Source organism: Bufo gargarizans, chromosome 2 (assembly GCF_014858855.1).
Source record: "Bufo gargarizans isolate SCDJY-AF-19 chromosome 2, ASM1485885v1, whole genome shotgun sequence".
NCBI lineage: Eukaryota > Metazoa > Chordata > Amphibia > Anura > Bufonidae > Bufo > Bufo gargarizans.
The window spans coordinates 166,620,845-166,645,146 of NC_058081.1; the positions used below are offsets into that span (position 1 = coordinate 166,620,845).

Genomic DNA, 24,302 nt, shown 5'->3' on the forward strand with positions numbered 1-24,302 from the left:
GGATTGCAGGGTGGTCATAACCCCTGGATACGAGCAGTGTATAATGTGATGCAAAAATGAATCAAGCCAGTAAAGGAGGAAAAGTGAATAGGGATAAGCAAACCCATGGAAGTTCGGCTGAACTTCAGGTCAAAGTTCGGGTTCGGGACCCGAACTTGACCCTGGACCCCATTAAAGTCAATGGGGACCCGGACTTCACTTTATTATTTTCCGTTCTAACATGGTAATAATGGAAAATAGTAGCATTCTTAAGACAGAATGCTAAATAAAATCGCCATGGAGGGGTTACAAATAATAAAAAACTCACCTCATTCACTTGATCGCGCAGCCTTGATCGCACAAGTCTTCTCACTTCAGGACCTGCAAAAGGACCTGATGAGATGACGTCACCGCGCTCACTACGTGGCGAGCGTAGTGACATCACTGCAGGTCCTGCTGAATGAAGATATCTTCATTCAGCAGGACCTGGGGTGACGTCACCGCTCCCACCACGTGGTGATCGCAGTGACGTCATCACAAGTCCTTTCGCAGGTGCTGAAGAAAGAAGACCTGCATGATCAAGGCTGCGCGATCAAGTGGATGACCGAACTTCAGTGAAAAAGTCTGGGTTCGGGTCTGGGTATCCAAACTCGCAAAGTTTGGTACGAACCCGAACTTTGCAGTTCGGGTTCGCTCAACCCGAAAAATGGATAATCACAATACAAGTGCCATGTATTAGCTTTGTACATGATAAATGCCAATTGCTGAAGTGAGATAACCCACTTAAAGATGTTCTAATCTGAAACCCTGACCTACTTTTTACTCCACATTTGAACCAATGTCGGAAAAATATGCACTAAATGTCGCATGCGGGCATCACTTGCAACATTTTTACACCACAAAACTGGACTATCATGATCTGTCAGCAGATTTCACAGTACAAACTGCATACATTATTAATCCTAGACCTGACGAGGCAGGTGTACTTACTTTGAAATTCCTTTTAAGAATACTCATTGTAATATCAGGTGGAAAATACTTTCAAGAAGGACAATAAAGCCATTTAGACACCAGAAAGATCAGGTCTAAGATATCTATATAATAATGTAATAACTTAAGCATTGTGAAAGCTGCTGACAGATCCTCTGTAATTTACATATCATGATCACAAAGGGATTAATTGAGGAAAGGTAGGCCTTAGGGATTGCAAATGCCAGCTACTTTCTACTAGACAAATTCTCAACCAAATAAGAAAATGAAGGGGCACATAAAATTATCCTAACACTACTATAGTAGGTTCAATTTTTTTAAATTACTATGTTGTATTGTACTTTTAGGTGTTGTATAATGCACCATTTTCTTGCCACGTAAAAAAACGAATCACGTTAAGAGGGCAACAAAGTAGCAAGATCATTCTAAAAACAGCTAGGTGAGGTGAGCAGACAGAGGCTTTAGAATTATTCTTGTAAAGTGGCTGACAAAGCAAATCAATTGGCAGAAAAAAAGGAGGACTTAAAACTTAATACAACTTTCTTGTGTTTCTAGTTTCCAGAACATAATTGAGGACTGTGTGAGACAAATGAGTGTGGAATTAAATCAGATGAGAGGCAATGGGAACACATCTACAAACAGGAACAATGCAGCAATGGATGCTGAAATCGTGCTGCGGCCACTGATGGATTTTCTGGATAAAACGTTAGTACTGAATGTCTTGTGGCACTGGAATGCTATTTCAATTTATTATTATTATTATTTATTACTAAAGCGCCATTCATTCCATAGCGCTGTACATATGAGAAGAGGTATACATACATAATACAGACAATTGCACTAATCATAAACAAGATGAGTTACAAACTGAAGGAGAGAGGGCCCTGCCCGTGAGGGCTTACAATCTACAATTTGACTTTTCATTTTCTTCTGATGGCTCTAGCATGTGTAATAGCCATATAATTACTTTATTATAGGGGCTCAAAGTAAAAAGGGGTTCTTTGGAAATTCAGAAAATAAAATTCAGGATCATAATCCCTGACAAGCAGAGCAGCGAGGAGGCTGATGCAGCTATTTAGCTCAGTGTTCTGTGATTGGGACTGGTTTTGCATGTACTAGTAGGACAGTGGCCATTTTATTCCCCCGGATCATTGCTCCCTAGACAAAATAAGCCATCGTAACTAATGAAAGGTATTTGAGAATATATTTATAATAAAGTAATATTTAAGTATTTTCATTTTATTAACTCCCGGAGAACCCCTTGAAGCTTGTCCCATTATTACAGTGCCATTCTCTAAGCAGTGGGAAACCTGTCGATACCTTGTAGTATTCCTAAACTTACCCCTTCCAGTCTCCCATTGAAAAGCAGATTTGCTCTCTCATTCACTAATTTATTCATGCATACATGCTCACAGACACACACTCATTACTTTGCTCACTAGGTCATTAAGTTAGCCATGTACTCATTATTTAACACTAGAGAGGAACATGTCCACAAAATCATCAACTTAACCTCTGTCCATTAATCTTCTGTAGTGCAGATTGAAATGTCACATTGCCAGATTACATCTCTACTTACAGATTCTGTACATGACATCTAATAAGGTTGACATGTAACATCTTTGATGACCGGATATAGTATATTTGATTATGCAATGCTACATGATGTAATCTATTGGATAATCACTTATTCATTTGATTTTATGATTGTTTAGTTTGTGTTCCTTTATACTGCAACCTTTCTCTGCACAGAGCCTACAGTTTTCTACACCATAATCTCCCTCTAAACTCTCATGGCCCTATTACACTGTCTGATGTACAGGCTATACGGTGATAGATAATAACACTTGCATCGCGCTTGTCTGTACTGGCTTGATTACATGGACCGATGCAAACGCAGTCGCTCCTCCCTCATTCTGTTCTATTCATTATCAGCAGTACATCCCTGATTACAAAATGAAATGTGCTGCCAATAATTATGCATCTTTCATCCTGATGAAAGATGCCAATCAGCCAACAAAAGAAAGTTTGCTCTTCATTAAATGGGGTAATTATAGAGAACGAATGTTCCTATGAAAGCATGTTCCCAATAATTGGCCCCAAAAATGGTGTATTCTGATATGATCCTAACTAAAGATGAGCTAACCAGTTAAGATTCCTTTCCAGTCCGGTTGTTGCATTTTTTTAAATTCAGTTCAGACCCGAATTGGCTCGTGCCAAACCAAAGTTGCTCCAATTGCCCTAAAAGTTGGTATATAACCCCCTTAATGAGTTTGATTGATTTCTGACTGTCCCTTGGTTTGTTTTTTCACTCTCCCTAACTTCCTAAGATTGTTTTCCTGGCAGACGCTGTAAGACCCAACCACTATAATTCACAGCCCTGCACAGAATGGCGCTCTGCTTGTTCTGCTAGAGCACCTCCCTGCCTGCTGTAGCGCTGATTGGCTGATCAAGGCTGTCTGTTAGCCTGGGAGCCAATCATTGCAATCTCCCCCGCCACACACACACTTCCTATAAGGGTCATGTGAGAACCCTTCCTCTTCCTCCCTAGTGTTTTTTTCCCCGCTGACGTGTGCACTAAAATGGTGCTGCATGCCGTTTTAGTGGATTCATAACAAATTCAGGTTCGTCTGCTGTGAGAAATATAGCAAAGTTCAGACCAAACCCGGTTCCTTCATCTTTAGCTCTAACTTCTCTGTTTTAAAGGGGTTTAAAGCAGTTATTTCATATCAGTAAATGGCATTTATCATGTAGAGAAAGTAATATAAAGAATTTACTAATATATTGTGAATTTCCATATTGCCTCCTTTTACTGTCTTGATTCATTTTTCCATCACATTATACACAGCTCGTATCCAGAAGCTGCAGTGCAGATACAAGGTGGCTGGGACGGGAGATGCTGCACATGCATGCCTATGTAAGCTCCCAGGGTCCTCGCTACTGGAGAGGCTGGCGATTTTTTTCTGCAGTGTGCAAGCATGGCCATATTAGCTGGATTGTTGGGTGGTCGCAGGGCCGGCCTTAGGTGTTCAGGCGCCCTGTGCGAGCTAACCTTGTGGCGCCCCCCCCCCCCCTAAAAAAATAAAATAAATATTGTGTGGCACAGTGTATGCTATATGTGTATAACAAACATATTTCACATGAAAACTTACAGTTACTTGGCTTGGCCCTTGGGGGTCTCGGACGCCACTTCCACACTTTGGCCGGGGTCTCGGTGGAGCTGATGAGGTGTTTTATCCTAATGAGAAAGATTTCATAATAAGTATTTGGAGAAGGGGCAGAGGGATAGCAGAGCAGGGAGAGGCTGGTGCTGCTACTAGGGGGTCATACCATGGGGGAGTAATAAAGCCCACCATAATGCCCCCCCCAGTAGTAATAATTCTCCTTATAATGTGACAGTGCAAAAAATACCCCCTTGTAATGCCCGCATTTGAGCTAATGTCCTCATAGTGCCCCCATAATGTGCCAGTATAAAATACCCCTATATAGTGCCCCTAGTAAATGACCCCATAGTGCTCCACACCCTCCTTCCTCCTAGTGCCCCCCATAATGTACCAGTATAAAATGCTCCAGTAGATGCCCTCAGTGTCCCCCATAATTTGCAAGTATAAAATACCCCTTCTTAGTGCCCCCCGTAGATGACCCCATAGTACTCCTCTCCCCCCTTCCCCATAGTACCCACCATGTGTCCCAGTATAAAATTGTATTGTACAGAGAGCCCATATAAAATACCCCTTCTTTGTGGCCTCAGTAGATGCCCCTATAGTGCCCCCAATCATGTGCCAGTATTAACAGCCCCCCTGTGCCAGTAATAATAGCCCCCTATGCCAGTAATAGCAGCCCCCCTGTGCCAGTAATAGCAGCCCCCAGTAATAACAGCCCCCCTGTGCCAGTAATAACAGCCCCCAGTAATAACAGCCCCCCTGTGCCAGTAATAATAGCCCCCAGTAATAACAGCCCCTCTGTGCCAGTAATAACAGCCCCCAGTAATAAGAGCCCCTCTGTGCCAGTAATAACAGCCCCCAGTAATAACAGCCCCTCTGTGCCAGTAATAACAGCCCCCAGTAATAACAGCCCCTCTGTGCCAGTAATAGCAGCCCCCAGTAATAAGAGCCCCTCTGTGCCAGTAATAACAGCCCCCAGTAATAAGAGCCCTTCTGTGCCAGTAATAACAGCCCCTCTGTGCCAGTAATAACAGCCCCCCCTTTGCCAGTAATAACAGCCCCCTCTTTGCCAGTAATAACAGCCCCCCTTTGCCAGTAATAACAGCCCCCGCCAGTAATAACAGCCCCCCCTTTGCCAGTAATAACAAACAGCCCCCCCTTTGCCAGTAATAACAGCCCCCGCCAGTAAAAGTATTGTACATAATAAAAAAAATAAAAATAAACAGATACTTACCTCCATGTCAGTGATGCGATGCAGGCCTCTTCTGGCCTGTGTCCCACGCTGTATGGCTCAGGCGGCGCGATGACGTCATCGCGCCGCCTGCGCCGGCCTCTGATAGGCTGCAGGCACTAGGCCGGCAGCCTATCAGAGGAAGGGAAAGGGACACGCCTCTCCCTCCCCTACCGCAGCACAGGCAGGCATCTGTATCGCTGTCCTGAGGACGGCGATACAGATGACTGGAGATGAGTGCTTCCACAATGGAAGCGCTCATCTCCCTGTGCCCAGCCGCCACCAGCTCGGGGCGGGGGGGGCAATTGCCCCATTGCCCCCCCCCCCTGGATCCGCCACTGACACAGGGGAGGGGGAATCAGGTCAAACAGGGGAGGGGGCTGGGGGCCCGCCCCGAGGGAGAACACAAGTGCCGCTTCGCCTGCCGCATATTACACTGCGAGCTGTCGGCCGCCCGGCGCCCCTGTTGCTATGGCGCCCTGTGCGGCCGCACAGCCCGCACACCCCAAAGGCCGGCCCTGGGTGGTCGTAATCTCTGGAAACGAGCAGTGTATAAGGGGATGGGAAAAAAGAATCAAGCCAGCAAATGAGGCAACTTGGACAATCATTGTACATGAATAAGTGTCTTGCATTTAGTTTGTCTATATGATAAATGCCATTTGCTAAAGTGAGACTACCCCTTTAAAGGCTATGTGCACAATTGCACCATTTGTTTTTGCACTAATGTAAAAAAAAAAAAAACTTTGCATAAAGACTGTAATAGCAGCAATCTCCTCAGCAAGCAACCAGGGGATTGCCGGAAGGGAACGCTTCCCTCTCAACAATTTTCTGCGTGATTGGCATGTCTAATACACCCTTAAAGTGGTTCTCCAGGAATTAAGAAAATTTAAATACTTAAATATTACTTTATTATAAATATATTCCCAAATACCTTTCATTAGTTATAATGGTTTTTTTTTTGTCTAGGAAGCAATCATAAGGAGAAATTAAATATCCTCTGTCCTATTATTGCACACAAAACCTGTCCTAATAAAACAGCAGGACAAGTTACTTTAGAACACTGAGCAAAAGAGTTTTCTCATCCTTCTCTCCTACATGTCAGGGATTATGATCTACTATACTACTTATACGATTTTCAGCTGAATCTCCGTGGGAATGAAGTTCATGAGGAGACATGAAGTACAGAGAGGAGGTGGGGGTGTGGTTATGAGCAGTAGCACTTGTATGCAGTCTCCATTACCACAGTCTGTCCTGTTCGTCCTCTCTGTACTTAATGTCTCCTCATGAACTCCATTCCTACAGAGATTTAACTGAAGATCTTATCAGCTGTACTCAGGATCATAATCCCTGACAAGTAAGAGAGGAGGATGAGGCCGCTCTTTATCTCAGTGTTGTGAAGTAACTTCTCCTGCTGAGTGATTAGGACAGGTTTTGTGTGAACTAATAGGTCAGAGAACATTTTATTTCTTCTGGTGATGCTTCTAAGACAAAACAAGTCATTATAACAAATGAAAGGTATTTGGGAATAAATTTATAATAAAGCAATATTTAAGTATTTACATTTTTTTTATTCCCGGAGAACCCCTTTAAGCTCATATTCACACGACAGTAAAAAAAAAAAAAATGTCCATTAAAAAAGTATCAACTGTCCATTTTTAACTGACTTTTTTTTCCACTGATGCCTTTCTGAGAAATAGGCGTTAAAAATGTATCCATTCCCAGGTCCTCATGGCCTCACATACTTTAATTATAAAACTTATAGTGAGATTTAGTTACCACATATGGTCCCTTTTTTCAATTCCTTCCTATTAGGAGAACCTATACCGGAGACTATGCTTCAATCTTTTATAACAGTGATTCCCAAACCAGGAAAGAATCCTTCAGAATGTTATATTTGAAGGAGAGATGAGAAGAAACAGCGGCACTCACCAATTCCAAAGTAAAACGTCCAGTTTATTAAACTTGTTAAAATCGGGTACAAGCAGGTCTGTGCACATAGATCAGTAAAGGTCGATACGATCCTGATTGATAGCTGAAACGTACGTGTCAGTATCCAAGTCCATTTGAGCCTCCACATTAAGGTGAGAGTGAGAGATTCTGGCGTGCTCTGGCTTTCTTCTCCTGATTGTTCTCAAAATGTCTCAAGGCAGCCAGAGCACGCCAGAATCTCTCACCACCGACTTTAATGTGGAGGCTCAAATGGGCTTGGATACTGACACGTGCGTTTCAGCTATCAATCAGGGTCGTATCGACCTTTACTGATCTATGTGCACAGACCTGCTTGTACCCGATTTTAACAAGTTTAATAAACTGGACGTTTTACTTTGGAATTGGTGAGTGCCGCTGTTTCTTCTCATCTTTCCTTCAAATATACCATTGTGTCTGCTTCAGCAGAGCACCACCGTATCCATTCACTGAATCACACTACCTGTGTCTTCCTAGCAATCCTGTATACTGGTCAGGTGTAGCAGTGCCGGCAGCGCTTTCTTCTCCTGATTGTTCTCAATCCTTCAGAATGTACCAGCTATCATCCAATCAGTCTATTGAACTCAGATCTTAAGATCTTCACTAAACTGCTTGCCAGCCAGTTAAATTGCTGGCTCCCTCAGTTGATCCATAAGGATCAAGTTGGGTTTGTCAAGTTCCGATAGGCGGGGGACCTGATTGATGCGGCTAATAGGGGGTCGATTAAAGCTCTGATTCTTAGTCTTGATGCAGAAAAATCTTTCAAACCACCTTTATTGGTCCTTTATGTTTAATACGCTACAGAAATTTGGGTTTACAGGCCCCTTTCTACAAGCCCTCAGAGGTCTTTACTCGTTCCCAACGGCTCATGTCAGCCTGCCACACGCATGCTACCCTGTATTCCATATTAGAAATGGAACCCAACAGGGTTGCCCCTTGTCACTGCTTCTATATGTATTAAGCATAGAACCCCTTGCTGCTTGGATTCGGATGAAGCCGAACATTATGGACATCCAAATATGGGACACGAACATTAAGGACATCCAAATACGGGACCGGTCTTTTACCATATCTTTATTTACTGAAAATGTCCTCTTAACGTTAACTAACCCAATTACCTCTCTTCCTAATCTCCATGCCACCATTGTCAGTTACAGTAGGCTCTCAGGCTATAAAATAAATAATACAAACAGAGAAGCGCTACCCCTTAATATCCCACCTCAAACACTAAACACCCTACAACACTCTTATAACTACTCTTGGCAGAACCGCTCTTTAAAATACATGGGGGTTCAGATTACTTCTGCCTACTCTACTTTATATGGAGCAAATTTCCCCCCAGTGCTCCCCAATATTACTGCTTTTCTGCAAATGGGGATCCCTGCATGTATCTTTATTAGGTCGAATAGCGGCAATTAAGATGTCTATACTGCCAAGACTCCTATATCTCTTTGAGATGCTTCCGGTCAGGGTGCCCGCTAGATCCAGTCTGCCTTTCTCACATTTGTGTGAAATAATAAATGGCATCATATTGCTAAGTCGGTCCTGACCTCTAAGAAATCCCAGGGCGGCCTTTCGCTTCCAGATATAGCCCTTTACTACTATGCCACGCATTTTAGACATTTAGCTTCTTGGACTACATTGCATTCCTTTAAATGGACTGAGATAGAACGACTCTGGTTAGCACCGGTGCATATGAGCGCTATGATCTGGGGCCACCCCCCATAACTTACTAGGCCCCATGGCATTCACTATTAACCTTTGGTTGAACTGCAAGATTAAATTCAATCTTTCCACTATGCATTCCTCTCTCACGCCGTTTCTATTCACCCCACACTTAGGCAATAGCAGTGAAGCATATATGGCTAAACCCTGGATGGAGATGGGACGCTATCGCTTTCATGATTTGCAAGATCCCCTTACCAACCACCTATTTTTTTTTTTTTAATTATAAAGTAAATATAATCTCCGCTCATCCTCTGCATTCCACTACCTACAAATAGCCCATTATTGTCGCTCAGTCACTACCTCCGGACTGATATCTCCTGTTACCTCACCCAGATTTATTTGGTAGGAGGGGGACATTTGTATATGTGTAAATTGGAGGAGTGGCTTAATAGAGTAGTCCCACCAGGCCTCTGGAACAAGATATGGTCAAGGGCTTTTGCTAGCTCCTCTTGTGTAGTCTATAAGGAAAACCAACTGAAACTACTGATGCACTGGTATCATACCCCAGAACTGTTGCATACCCTCAACAAGAATATTCCTAATGTCATAGTGTTGGAGATGTTAAGCTAGTGGTGCCTCGATCTACCAAATTTTTGGGGAATGTCCTTTCATAATGCCCTTCTGGACTATGGTGGCTTTTGTAGTACAGGAAGTCCTGGGATGCTCAGTAGTGTTAGACCCGCTCACATACCTACTTAATGTCCCCCCTGGGGGCATGGGGGGGGTCATGTCTCTAGGCTCCTCCTCCACTTACTTACTGCGGCAAAATGCCTTATAGCGCTTTTCTGGAAAATAACAGCTCCTCCATCCAAAGCAGATTATTACACCCGTATTCAAGACTTGCGTTCTTTCGAATACTATACAGCTTTGTCACAGGGAAATGTAGATAGATTCTTGAAGATCTGGTCCCTCTGGGGAATTCACTATACTGATCTTCATATATAGAGCAAAGGAAAGAACTGTTTTTCCTTTTCCCTTTTTCTTCCCTCCTCCCCCCTTTTTATTTTCTTTCTCTTTTCTCTTTTTTTCTTCTTCTCTTATATTATGTTCTTTTCCTCAAAGTCTTATTCATCTACATGTGATGTATACCAGATATTTGCTGTAAAAGCTGATGCAGGATCATTTTTGCCTGTGTTTCTGTAATTTATATCTACCATGGAGACATTGTAATGTAGACGGTTATTCATGTATGTCAAAAACTGTTTAATAAATGCAAAGTAAAAAAATAAAAATAAAGGATCCATTCAATTGTATGGGGGCAGCCAGTCAGTGAAAAACGGACAAAATAGAACATATTCTATTTTTTTTATGTCCGTTATTGACTAGCCATAGAAAAACTGCTGTGTGAATAACCCGTTAGACTACCATTGGTTTTAAAAATGGATGTGTAATGGCCGTTAAAAAAATAATCCATCACATGTCAGTTTTTCATATGCATGTAGGGCCAGCAGTACCATATTGTAACACATTACCAACCCAACAGATCCAAATACCACAGTGCATCACAAAATACTGCCAGCAGCACAAAATCAATTGCAGGTATATAAGAGTACTATACTTGCATTTGACCCATACCATGATTAAGATCTGATAGATTGAAACGCGTTGGTAGCATTACCGCTGTCCATGTGAAGAATTGAATTCTTTTGAATTTATAGAATAAAGATTGAATACTTTTATTCATCTCAGTGCTGGACATCTTTTGTTGTTTTCCTGAATTATACTAAGGACTGGACCGGGTCCTTGCATGACAGGTAATATTGGGGAGTGTTGGCTTACTTTTTTGACCTTCGCGGTGCGATTTTCCAGATTCAGCCATGCACTCCAGTTGCCAAGGGCAACGTCTTCCAGGACTGAAGGTAACCACATTGTTTTTTCCCTTTCACTTTCCACTCTTGGGATATCATAAACATTTGTCAAATATGTCCCTCTAAAGCAATGATCAGCATCGACAAGAAAAATCTGCTGCGTTTTTTGCTGAGGACGAATCTACAATCCAAGAACAGCTAACCTTGCAAATATCACTGAAGGGGTTGGAGAAATTGCTTGATCAAGAGACCAGACTCTGGTGGGATCTAAAAACATTGCAAACATATGTGTCGAAATATATGATTCCCAGAGGACTGAGGATCAGAAAAATTTCTATTACGGTGTTTTCAGAGACATTTGTGCAACAATGGAATGAATACATTGTCGGATTTCTCTCTCAAACTGATACATCTAATCATTGCTGAGGAGACAATCAAACTTCAGCAGGTAAAGGAGGACATACACAAGGCAGAGCTGCAACTGGCAGCTTTCGCACAAAATACTAATTATGATCAATCTTTAAATAAAATACGAATGAATATATCTAAGCTGGAGGACTATGTTGCATCTGTCAAAAAACTTAAATTTCTGCAAGACTTATATGACTATGCAAACAATCAGGTCTATGAGTGGAAACATAGGGACAATGTGAACAGTACTCCAAGATCTATTTTGAAAAAGAAAAAAAAAACAACAACAAGAAATATACTAAAACAAATAATACTCCGGGACGGTTCATCCGAAATTGACTCTGAGGACTTCTTATCTGATGCTGACAATATGCAAACACCTGCAATGGGTGGCTCCACCTACAATAAATTGAAAAAGAGAATTAATGTGAACCACCCCAAAAACGCAGACGAGGCGGGAGAAAACATAAAAAGATTCTCCCACATCCCAAACCAGGAATTTACGCAGCAGGAGATAACCAACATTGACCGACATGTTGATATGCCGGGATCATGCACTTCTATGGGACGTGCTAAATTTATCAAAAATTAATTTAACTGAGGATGAAGTGGATGTTCTTTGGGGTTTTCTTTTGTACCTTCTACTAATTTTAACTTGTTTGATAAGGTCAAGTGTATAAACAAATTAATTTGTGATATTATTGTTTTTTTTTTACTGATGATAATGATGTACTTAATTAATGACAATAAACACGTCCAGCTCGTTTCAGTTAAAAGATTTTTCTTTGGTTCCTTTATTGAATACAGTACAAAAAATTAGTTTGTGCAGCCAGGGAATCCCAACCTCCTAACTTGGGTCTGCAGAAGATCGTCTACGCGTTTCGAGCACACCTGCTCTTAATCATGACTCAATGTTGGACCCTGACTCGCTAGGTTTGAATGCTCCCAGAGTTCGGACTCCACCCTCAAAGGAGGAAAGAGAACTCAGGTGTGGAATAATTAGGTAGTACTACTGGGCTCAGCCAGGGACCAGCATATTGTCTGCAGTGTTCAATAAACAGTGCGCCACCCAGGTGACAGATACATGTATGAATATATACTATAGACTAACAAATGTCTTAGGCTACTTTCACACTTGCGCTTGATCGGATCCGTTCTGAACGGATCCGGTCATATTAATGCAGACGGAGGCTCCGTTCAGTACGGATCCGTCTGCATTAATAACTTAGAAAAAAGTGTGAAAGCAGCCTGAGCGGATCCGTTCAGACTTTCAATGTAAAGTCAATGGGGGACGGATCCGCTTGAAGATTGAGCCATATGGTGACATCTTCAAGCGGATCCGTTCCCATTGACTTACATTGTAAGTCTGAACGGATCCGCTCGCCTCCGCACGGCCAGGCGGACAGCTGAACGCTGTCAGCAGCGTTCAGCTGTCCGCCTGTCCGTGCGGAGGCGAGCGGAGCGGAGGCTGAACGCCGCCAGACTGATGCAGTCTGAGCGGATCCGCTCCATTCAGACTGCATCAGGGCTGGACGGAGGCGTTTGGGTCCGCTCGTGAGCTCCTTCAAACGGAGCTCACGAACGGGCCCATGAACGCTAGTGTGAAAGTAGCCTTACTGGTAACATTTTTGACATATACAAAAACATTCTAATAATAAAAAAAAGGACCACAATGTCTGACCACACATTTGTTTCCATGCCAAACAGCCAAATGCACTGTAAAAAAAAAACAAAAAAAACCCACCGCTTAATATTTTCAGTTGACATGAATCCCGCTAATAAAAATACATGAGCTCTTTTTTGCAATTCATCCCTTTTGGGAAACGTGTTTTTAGGCAAAAGGTCCAATACGCTTCACATTGTGTGCACTTTATGATATATACCACATTTGTGCTATTGCAATTAATACATGATTTGACAGCATAACTAGAACTATGGTCAGTGTCCTGAAAAACCTTGGTGGGAATGACATACTGCATGTCTTGCATGGATGTCCTCCACAGTGGACAAAGCCTACATGGTTTTAACTAGTGTTGATCACAAATTTTTATTGCGAATATAGGTACTTTGAAAATTTGCGAATATTTCAAATATAGTTATATATATTCGTAATTTCGAATATTCAAATTTTTTTCCCCATTTTTTTATTTTTTTTTATTCGATTTTTTTTTTAAATCAGTACACATGATCCCTCCCTGCTTCTAGCTTGTGGGTCAATAAGAAGGCTGCAATATACTTGACTTTAGGAGTAGTAGTGTTTGCGAATTTTGCTCTATATTAGTTTTTTTTAAATATTCGCTATATTGCTAAATATTCTTGTTTTAGAATATTACAAATATTCGAAAAAAACGAATATAGAGCAATTTAGATAATATAGTGCTATAATCTTTTTTTTATAGTTGTAATTTTTTTCCAATCTAAACTTCAGATGAGAAAAAAATTATAACTATTAGACAAAGAAGATTATAGCACTATATTAGCTGAATTGCTCTATATTCGTTTTTTTCGAATATTCGCTATATTGCTATATATTCTTGTTTTAGAATATTACGAATATTCGAAAAACAAAGTTATAGCAATATAGCGAATATTCGAAAAAAATCGAATATAGAGCAATTCAGCTAATATAGTGCTATAATCTTCTTTGTCTACTAGTTGTAAGTTGAAAAATTCGCAATAAAAAAATTTGAATCTGAAATTCAAATTACGAAAATTCGCATATTACACGATCGTTACCTTGCCGATTTTTTTGGTAAAATTCTATCATATTGCCAGCTGTACGTCAAAACCATGGTAGGAATATTTTCAACCTTATTGGACTCTTTCTTTTTCCAGAGCAAATCTTGTGATTTTTTTTCTGGCTGCTATATTTTTGCCGCGTGAGATCATCCACCTAGGGTAACTCCGATCCCATAATCTCGAGGAGATAGTATCACATTCTTGGGCAAAGGTGCTTTCAGAACTACACTTCCTTCTAGCCCTAATAAATTGAGACGTCCACCTACCGTAAACCCATCTCAGGTAAAACGATTTTAAGGGCGAACAGTTATCATCCAGCCCATGTAATTAAATAAATTCCAGTAGGAGAATTTATTAGGGCTAGAAGGAAGTGTAGTTCTGAAAGAACCTTTGCCCAAGAATGTGATATTATCTCCTCTAGATTATGGGATCGGAGTTACCCTAGGTGGATGATCTCACGCGGCAAAAATATAGCTGACAGAAAAAATCGCAAAGATTTGCTCTGGAAAAAGAAAGAGTCCAATAAGGTTGAAAATATTAATACCATGGTTTTGACGTACAGCCGGCAATATGATAGAATTAAACATATTATAATGCAGAGTATTCCTACCAGGGGCTAGCGTGGGGAGGCCAGGGGGGCCATTGCCCCGGGTGCAAAATTTCAGGGGGCACCAGGCAGTAAACACTTCAATGAGCGTCATGGGAGCCTATGGCTCCCATCCCCTCCGTTCTTCCTCATAGGCTTCAGGCTAGTGGCCTGAAGCCTATGAGGCAGTAGAGCGAGCGTATTGTCTAGAATGTAGTTGATCCTGGGAGGTATGATGTCAGGGGAAGAGGCGGAGTCTCATTATCCAGGGGGCGGGGCCGAAAGATGTGCGGGAGATTCTACAGAGCAGGAGCAGAGTCTGCAGGTTAAGTATGTGGAGGAGAATAGTGACTGTTATTTTTACTTAGGGGGCTTTTTGCAGGGGCTGAAGGGAGAAGGAATCATCTTTGTACTGGAGACTGTATGTTAGTTACATGGGACTGTATGCTGGAGAGGCTGAAAGCAGGGGGTTGTTTTATTATACATGAAACTGTATGCTGGAGGGGCTAAGGCAGGGGCGGTTGTATGTTACATGGGACTGTATGCTGGATGAGCTAAAGGCAGGGGAAGTAATGTATTTTACATTGGACTGTATGCTGGAAGGGCTGAAGGCAGGGGGAGTGATGTATTTTACATAGGACTGCATGCTGGAGGGGTTGAAGGCAGGACGAGTGATGCATTTTAAATGGGACTGTGTAAGAAGGGCTGAAAGGCAGGGGTGTGATGTATCTTACATGGGACTGTATGCTAGGGGGGCTAAAAGAAGACGGCAAAGAGAGGGCGTGTGATATTATTTACATAGGACTGTATGTTGAAGGGGCTGAAGGCAGGAGAGTGATGTACCTTACATGGGACTGTATGCTGGAGGGGCTGAAGGCAGGGAAGTGATGTGTCTTACATGGGACTGTATGCTGGAGGGGCTAAAGGCAGGGCGAAGGTTTTATCGTACATAGGACTGTATGCTGCAGGGGCTGAAGGGGGGGTATAATTATTACTATAATACTAAAGAGGGGGCCATTATAATAATAATAATATTAATACAGAGCAGGAAATAATAATAATACAGAGGGGCCAGTATATATTATAATTATACAGAAGGCATTATAGTTATGGGCACTACGGGGGAGGGGAGGTCTGTTATCTGAGGATCATAGTAAAGTGAGAAATCCCCCAAAAATTCGGTGAAACTCTACAGAAATGAGACGCTGCTGAAAGAAGTTATCATGACGGTCCTATCTCCGAATAAAGACGCTGAGGAAAGTCTACATCACAGGAGATGTCACTGGATGTAACAGGTATGGTGCGGTATTCTCCTGTATATTTCATAGCAATGTATATTATGTCCATCCAAATATCTGTTTGGGGGGTGGATATAGAATTTGGGCCACACTGTCGAAGCCTGGCCCCAGACTCCAGGTCACACTGTGTGTTCTGATTTCTGGGGCCTCACACCCATCTACAACATTATCTGTACTCAGAGAGTTATCCCTGTGTTATCTGTGGTGTTACATAGGACTGCAGATCACATCTACTGCATTATTTGTAAAAAAAAAGGGCCGTGGTCTCTGGTTGGGGGGGCGCAATACTTGGCTTGCCCCGGGTGCTGGCAACCCACGCTACGCCACTGATTCCTACCTTATATGAAAACGAACAGATGTATAAGATGTTGAAAGGAGGTATAATAATAGTTCCAAGGAAAGCATCTACATTGTCGTCTGTTATGTCCCCCTCCCTTTTTAGTTCAAAACCAGCGAACAATAGCCGCACATGGTTAAACCATGTAGGCTTTGTCCGCTGTGGAGGACATCCATGCAAGACATGCAGTATGTCATTCCCACCAAGGTTTTTCAGGACACTGACCATAGTTCTAGTTATGCTGTCAAATCATGTATTAATTGCAATAGCACAAATGTGGTATATATCATAAAGTGCACACAATGTGATTTACTGTACGTAGGAAGGACAACTAGAAAACTGAAAAAAAGAATTTTAGAACATCTCAACTATGTCAGCAATAAATCCAGCATAAACGTATCAGGAGCGGCTAAACATTTCATAGAAAAGCACAATAGGAATGTCAGTATGTTTCAAGCTTTTGGAATTGAAAGGGTGAAAACTCCACCCAGAGGGGGAGATACAGAACATAAAGTCCGACAAAGGGAAGCGTATTGGACCTTTTGCCTAAAAACACGTTTCCCAAAAGGGATGAATTACAAAAAAGAGCTCATGTATTTTTATTAGCAGGATTAATGTCAACCGAAAATATTAAGCAGTGTTTTTTTTTTGTTTTTTTTCTGTAGACCTCTCCACACTCTCCTGAAGTTAGTGCATTTGGCTATGTTTGGCATGGAAACAAATGTGTGGTCAGACATTGTGGTCCTTTTTTTTTATTATTAGTATGTTTTTGTATATGTCAAAAATGTTACCAGTAAGACATTTGTTAGTCTACAGTATATATTCATACATGTATCTGTCACCTGGGTGGCGCACTGTTTATTGAACACTGCAGACAATATGCTGGTCCCTGGCTGAGCCCAGTAGTACTACCGAATTATTCCACATCTGAGTTCTCTTTCCTCCTCTGAGGGTGGAGTCCGAACTCTGGGAGCATTCAAAACTGAGCGAGTCAGGGTCCAACATGGAGTCATGATTAAGAGCAGGTGTGCTCGAAACGCGTAGACGATCTTCTGCAGACCCACGTTAGGAGGTTGAGATTCCCTTGCTGCACAAACAAATTTTTTGTACCGTATTCAATAAAGGAACAAAAGAAAAATCTTTTAACTGAAAAGAGCTGGATGTGTTTTCTTGTCTTGGATATGCCTGGGATCTCATCTCACCAGTCCGTGCACTGACCTTTATGGGATAATGCTATTTCACATGCGTACAAAGGTGAGCTGGATAATCCAATATTGCCACAATTATTACTGTACTTGTCAATTAATTTGTTAATTTAACTTTTTTCTGAACAAAAGGCAGCATTACACAGTTTATGCTTCCATAGTCAGCCGCGGGTTATTAATCAATCATCTACCTTCAAATTATCAAATCCGTCCTTTTATCCAATTGAATCTAGAACAGATTCAATGGAGAAGTTCCAGGATTTGGTAATTTGGTACCTGAAAGCTTTAGCGGATGAGGTACGATCCAACCCCCCCTATCCCCAATTTAAAAAACAAACAACAGGTTGCAGTTCAACTTAAAGAAATATCCGGTATTACTATTAGAATGGCGGATAAGGGGGAACAGTGGTTGTGAACTTGTGATGGATTCTGAGCATTACAAATCCAGTGTTAATATAATGTTAAATAACACTACTACATACCGAAGGATTGATTATAACCTGACGGCTGAAATTCAGCAGAAAGTCCGTCACTTTGTGTCAGAAGGTGTAGCTCTAGGAGTAATTTCTGAAAAACAGGCAGAATTTATTTATGTAGAATACCCTACCGTACCAATACTTCATGCACTGCCCAAGGTATACAAATGTGCCCAAAATCCACCTATGAGACCGTTTGTCTCGGGAATAGGGTCAGTGTGTGAAAGGTTGGGGGGATGGGTCGACTCTCTGCTTCAGCCATTAGTGAGGGTATTACCTGGTTTTCTACAAGATAGCAGAGACGTTCTGTGCAGCTTTTCTGATTTATCATAGAACAGAGAATTCTGTTGGTTGACATGTGATGTCATATCACTCTATACATCAATACCTTAAGATGTGGCACTTGTAGCACTGAAACATCAGTTGCAATTTTGGAGTGATTACACCATGGATTTATGTGAATACATAATACAGGCAGTTGCTTTTTTGGTGAAACATAATTACTTTTATATGCAGGTCTCAGGTGTATCAATGGGGGAGAACTATTCGCCTTCACTGGCAAACCTACTAATGGCCTATTGGGAAAATTAAGCCATTTATGGCGATGAAAATCCATTTTCTGATTACCTTTTATGGTAAGGCAGATACATCGATGACCTGCTGTTTATATGGCGGGGCGATGTGTCTGCCATACCAGAATTTGTGAATCATTTAAACAGAAATGACTATAATCTGAGGATCACTTACCATCAAGATCCAAACACTGTTTCCTGTGTGGAATGGAGGAGGAACTAATAGTCACTTCCACTCATAGAAAAGCAACAGCAGGTAGCACAATCTTACATGCTGCCAGTTCACACCCAAAGCACACCATTAAAGCAATCCCCATAGGCGTATTAACGCGTGTTAAGCGCAACTGCTCTGATCCTACCCAATATGAGAAAGGAGGCAAAAATACTGACCCAATGGCTAAAAATGCGCGGTTATACAAATTGGTCCCTACGCCATGCCAGACAGTAAGTCTCCAAAAAAACGTATTAGCCTTGTTAATAAAAATATCAATGAAAAAGCTGAGTTGTAAACAGCAAGATTTATAAGTAAACCGTTGCTTATTCTCCAATATAGCAATCAGTTCAATCAGATTAAAGATGTTGTTTATAAATACTTGCCCATCTTGGAAGATGATGCTATGGTAAAGGGACTGATACAACAGGGATGTGATGGTATTTATAGGAGACCCTCATCGATGGGACAAATCTTATCACCCAGTTTATTCCAGTCCATAAAAACACACAAGGCTACTTGGCTGCAAAGTACCGGCTTTTATAGAAGTGGTTCACATCCTTGCCGTACATGTAGTATTAAGTAAACAGTTTTCAAACGCAGATGACACTGCATCTTTCACATTTAGGAATTATATTAATTGCAATACTACATTTGTCATTTACATGATCCTGTGTTCTCTTTGCAATAAGAAATATATATAGGTTGCACATCACGAAAACTAAAAACCCATATTTTAATATCTTAATGACATCACTAATCCAAAAACAAATAGGAACAAATCCAAACACTTTCTACAGGCACATAAAGGTTCACTAATTGGGCTGCAAGTGATTGGTATGGAAAGAAAAAAATATAAACGTTTAGGGGGGCAATGTCAAAGATCTACTGCATAATAGGGAGGCATATTGGATATTTCAATGCAACACAATAGCCCCTAATGGTCTAAATAGGAAGCATAAAATAATGTATCATTACTAACCCGATTGGCCTACAAAAATAAAATATAATATTTAAAACACCCTGAGGTTATTTGCCATTGTACATGACACACAATTTAATTTTGGAATGTATCTTGTGAAAAATGTATGGGGTATAGATGAATTGCTGTACAATGTCATGGAATTCAATATAGTGGCCCTGATATGCTTATGTGCCTCAGTGGAACCTGCGCGAGTCAGAGAAATAATGTCATTTCCTAAAGCTATGCATGTTTATATACGCTCATGTAATATTCCCGTTTATAAAGGGCAATTTCCTTTTTATACTTAGTTGTGGATGTTTGGATTTGCTTCAACAAATTTAAACTGGGTGTCAGATGTTCTGTTGCACATTTATTTTATTTTATATGACATTGTTTTTATGTGTAATTGTGAACAGCAGGGGTTAAATGCAAGCAATGGCTGATATCACAACCACCTATGTGGTAATGGCAAGTCCAACCTGGTTGGTGGAGCCATTTTCATTCCAGGTATATAAGCCCATACCATGATTAAGATCTGATAGATCAAAACGCGTTGGTAGCATTACTACTGTCCATGTGAAGAATTGTATTCTTTTAAATATTTGGAATAAAGATTGAAGACTTTTATTTATCTCAGTGCTGGACATTTTCCGTTGTTTTCCAGCAAATCCCCAAAAACGTCCACTGTCTGGCCGTGAGGAGGGCTCAGGCGGCCCCTTGCACATCGGCCCACCGGGAAATATCCCTGTAAGGTCTATGGCCAACCTGCCCCTTAACATGCTTAGAAGGCCAACCCAGTCTAGAAGCTATTTTGAAATGTAACTTTGCCAGTTTCATGTATACTAATTGTTTCATTGCAATGCAACTAAAATAGTTTTTTTTTTTTGTTCTAGATTATCAGTCTCTGCAAAAATATGTGAGAAGACAGTGCTTAAACGAGTTTTAAAAGAATTATGGAAATTAGTGCTTAACAAACTCGAGAAGCAGATTGTGCTACCCCCTCTAACAGACCAAGTAGTAAGTAACACTGCTTTTAGTACTTTTTTTTTTAGATACATCTGAGTTAATTGTGACACACTTGGAACAGTAAAGCAATAACACAATTATTGGGTTTTCAAAAAGAGCTCTGATAAATGAAAGGTGGAATCTGAATAGTAGTTATGTGCAACTAAGCCAGTTATTCTTTACACCAGTTTTGATAAATGATCCCCATATGTCTGGTAAACAGAATATTTTAGACACTAGAGATTAAAAAAATCCCTTTGATTTAAATAACTTTGGCCTTACTGTGATTTGGGGCATAAGAACATAGATATTCACAATTGCAGACATTTTTTACTATTGCTATTGAGTTTATTGATCTTTTTGCACAGTTTAACCCCTTAGGGACCCATGACGTACCGGTACGGCATGGATCCCGAGTCCTTAAGGACCCATGACGTACCGGTACGTCATGAGTTTAAATTGAGATTGTGGCGCCCAAGGGGTTAATCCGCACAGGATGCCGGCTGAAATCATTCAGCCGGCATCCTGTCACAACGCCTGGGGGGGTCATATGACCCCCGTGTCGGCGATTGCAGCAAACCGCAGGTATAAACGGCTGACATCTGTGAATGGATGTCAGCCGTTTAACCCTTTCCATACAGCGGTCCGTACGGACCGCTGTATGGAAAGAGTTAACCGTAAGATTCGGCTCCCTCCCTCTCCCATCGGGGGGCTGCTGTGCCTTTGCAGCCCCCCGATGGGAGAGGGAGAGAGCCCCCAGACAGCCCCCCGAAGCCCCAGTCCTTACCCTTCCCCGTCTGCGAAGTTGTGGCAGACGGGGAAGGTGCCCATGGCAACAGGACGCCTGATCAGGCGTCCTGCTGTCCATGGTGCTGAACAGATCTATGCTAAAAGCATAGAAGTTCAGTGTAAGTAAAATACAGTACAGAACCCTATATAGAGTTCTGTACTGTATTATACAGACATCAGACCCACTGGATCTTCAAGAACCAAGTGGGTCTGGGTAAAAAAAAAAGTAAGAAAAAGTGAAAAAAAAGTGAAAATCAAAAAACACATTTATCACTAATTAAAAATGAAAAAAATAAAATTCCCTACACATGTTTGGTATCGCCGCGTCCGTAACGACCTGATCTATAAAGCAGTCATGTTACTTTCCCCGCACGTTGAACGCCATAAAAATAAAAAAATAAAAACTATGAGAAAATTGAAATTTTGCCCACCTTACTTCCCAAAAAAGGTAATAAAAGTGATCAAAAAAGTCGCATGTAAGCCAAAATAGTTCCAATCAAACCGTCATCTCATCCCGGAAAAAATGAGACCCTACCCAAGATTATCGCCCAAAAACTGAAAAAACTATGGCTCTTAGACTATGGAAACACTAAAACATGATTTTTTTTGTTTCAAAAATGAAATCATTGTGTAAAACTTACATAAATAAAAAAAAGTATACATATTAGGTATCACCATGTCCGTATCGACCGGATCTATAAAAATATCACATGAGTTAACCTTAACGGTTTAAAAAAGCAATTTTTTGTCGTCTTACGTCACAAAAAGTGCAATAGCAAGCGATCAAAAAGTCATATGCACCCCAAAATAGTGTCAATAAAACAGCCATCTCATCCCACAAAAAATGAGACCCTACATAAGATAATCGCCCAAAAACTGAAAAAACTATGGCTCTTAGACTATGGAGACACTAAAACTTTTTTTGTTTTAAAAATGAAATCATTGTGCAAAACTTACATAAATAAATAAAAAAGTATACATATTAGGTATCGCCGCGTCCGTGACAACCTGCTCTATAAAATTACCGCATGATCTAACCTTTCAGATGAATGTTGTAAATAACAAAAATAAAACAGTGCCAAAAAATCTATTTCTTGTTACCTTGCCGCACAAAAAGTGTAATATAGAGCAACCAAAAATCATATGTACCCTAAACTAGTACCAATAAAACTGCCACCTTATCCCGTAGTTTCTAAAATGGGGTCACTTTTTTGGAGTTTCTACTCAAGGGGTGCATTAAGGGGGCTTCAAATGCGACATGGTGTCAAAAAAAACAGTCCAGCAAAATCTGCCTTCCAAAAACCGTATGGCATTCCTTTCCTTCTGCGCCCTGCCGTGTGCCCTTACAGCTGTTTACGACCACATATGGGGTGTTTCTGTAAACTACAGAATCAGGGCCATAAATAATGAGTTTTGTTTGGCTGTTAACCCTTGCTTTGTTACTTGAAAAAAGATATTAAAATGGAAAATCTGCCAAAAAAGTGAAATTTTTAAATTGTATCTCTATTTTCCATTAAATCTTGTGCAACACCTAAAGGGTTAACAAAGTTTGTACCTTGAGGGGTGTAGTTTCTTAGATAGGGTCACTTTTAGGGAGTTTCTACTCTAGGGGTGCATCAGGGGGCTTCAAATGGGACATGGTGTCAAAAAACCAGTCCAGCAAAATCTGGCTTCCAAAAACCAAACGGCGCACCTTTCACTCTACGCCCTGCTGTGTGGCCGTACAGTAGTTTACGGTCACATATGGGGTGTTTCTGTAAATGGCAGAGTCAGGGCAATAAAGATACAGTCTTGTTTGGCTGTTAACCCTTGCTTTGTTAGTGGAAAAAATGGTTAAAATGGAAAATTAGGCAAAAAAATGAAATTCTCAAATTTCATCCCCATTTGCCAATAACTCTTGTGCAACACCTAAAGGGTTAACAAAGTTTGTAAAATCAGTTTTGAATACCTTGAGGGGTGTAGTTTATAGAATGGGGTCATTTTTGGGTGGTTTCTATTATGTAAGCCTCGCAAAGTGACTTCAGAGCTGTAGTGGTCCCTAAAAATTGGGTTTTTGTAAATTTCTGAAAATTTTTAATATTTGCTTCTAAAGGACTAAACCTTGTAACATCCCCAAAAAATAAAATATCATTCACAAAATAATTCAAACCTGAAGTAGACATATGGGGAATGTAAAGTCATCACAATTTTTAGGGGTATTACTATGTATTACAGAAGTAGAGAAATTGAAACTTTGAAATTTGCTAAATTTTCAAAATCTTTTGTAAATTAGATATTTTTTTATGCAAAAAAAATATTTTTTTTGACTTCATTTTACCAGTGTCATGAAGTACAATATGTGACGAAAAAACTATCTCAGAATGGCCTGGATAAGTCAAAGCGTTTTAAAGTTATGAGCACTTAAAGTGACACTGGTCAGATTTGCAAAAAATGGCCAAGTCCTTAAGGTGAAATAGGGCTGAGTCCTTAAGGGTTAAAGGAATATGTTCTATTTTACCTTAACACATACATCCAACCAAAAGTTTAAATTCTTGATAATATCTAAGAATCATAACCTTTCCCAGACCTCCATTGTAGATGTGTGGCGAATTTGCGTCTTTAAACATTGCACCTGCTCAGAAGGTTCCAGCGCAGCCTCCTCTTCAATGTTTACCTTCTATCCATTGCATCTGCAGTGGTGAGCAGGTGTAATTACACCTAACCGTCCCATTAATTTCAATGGGACGGATCGTTCCCATACACTTGTATAGGAGCGATCCATACCATTGAAATGAATGGGAGGGGTTGGGTGTAATTACACCTGCTCACTACTGCAGATGAAATGGCTAGAAGGTGAACAGTGAA

At 40.9% G+C, this 24,302-nt stretch overlaps 1 protein-coding gene across 3 annotated transcripts in view; it reads left to right on the top strand.

Moving 5' to 3' along the window:
* UNC13C (unc-13 homolog C) overlaps positions 1 to 24,302 on the top strand; it is a 908,495-nt gene that overhangs the window by 742,189 nt on the left and 142,004 nt on the right. For all 3 annotated transcript variants that reach the window (XM_044279668.1, XM_044279669.1, XM_044279667.1), the window contains one exon: positions 20,558 to 20,681. In XM_044279668.1, the coding sequence (XP_044135603.1) occupies positions 20,558 to 20,681 (124 nt within the window). The remainder of the gene's footprint in view (positions 1 to 20,557; positions 20,682 to 24,302) is intronic.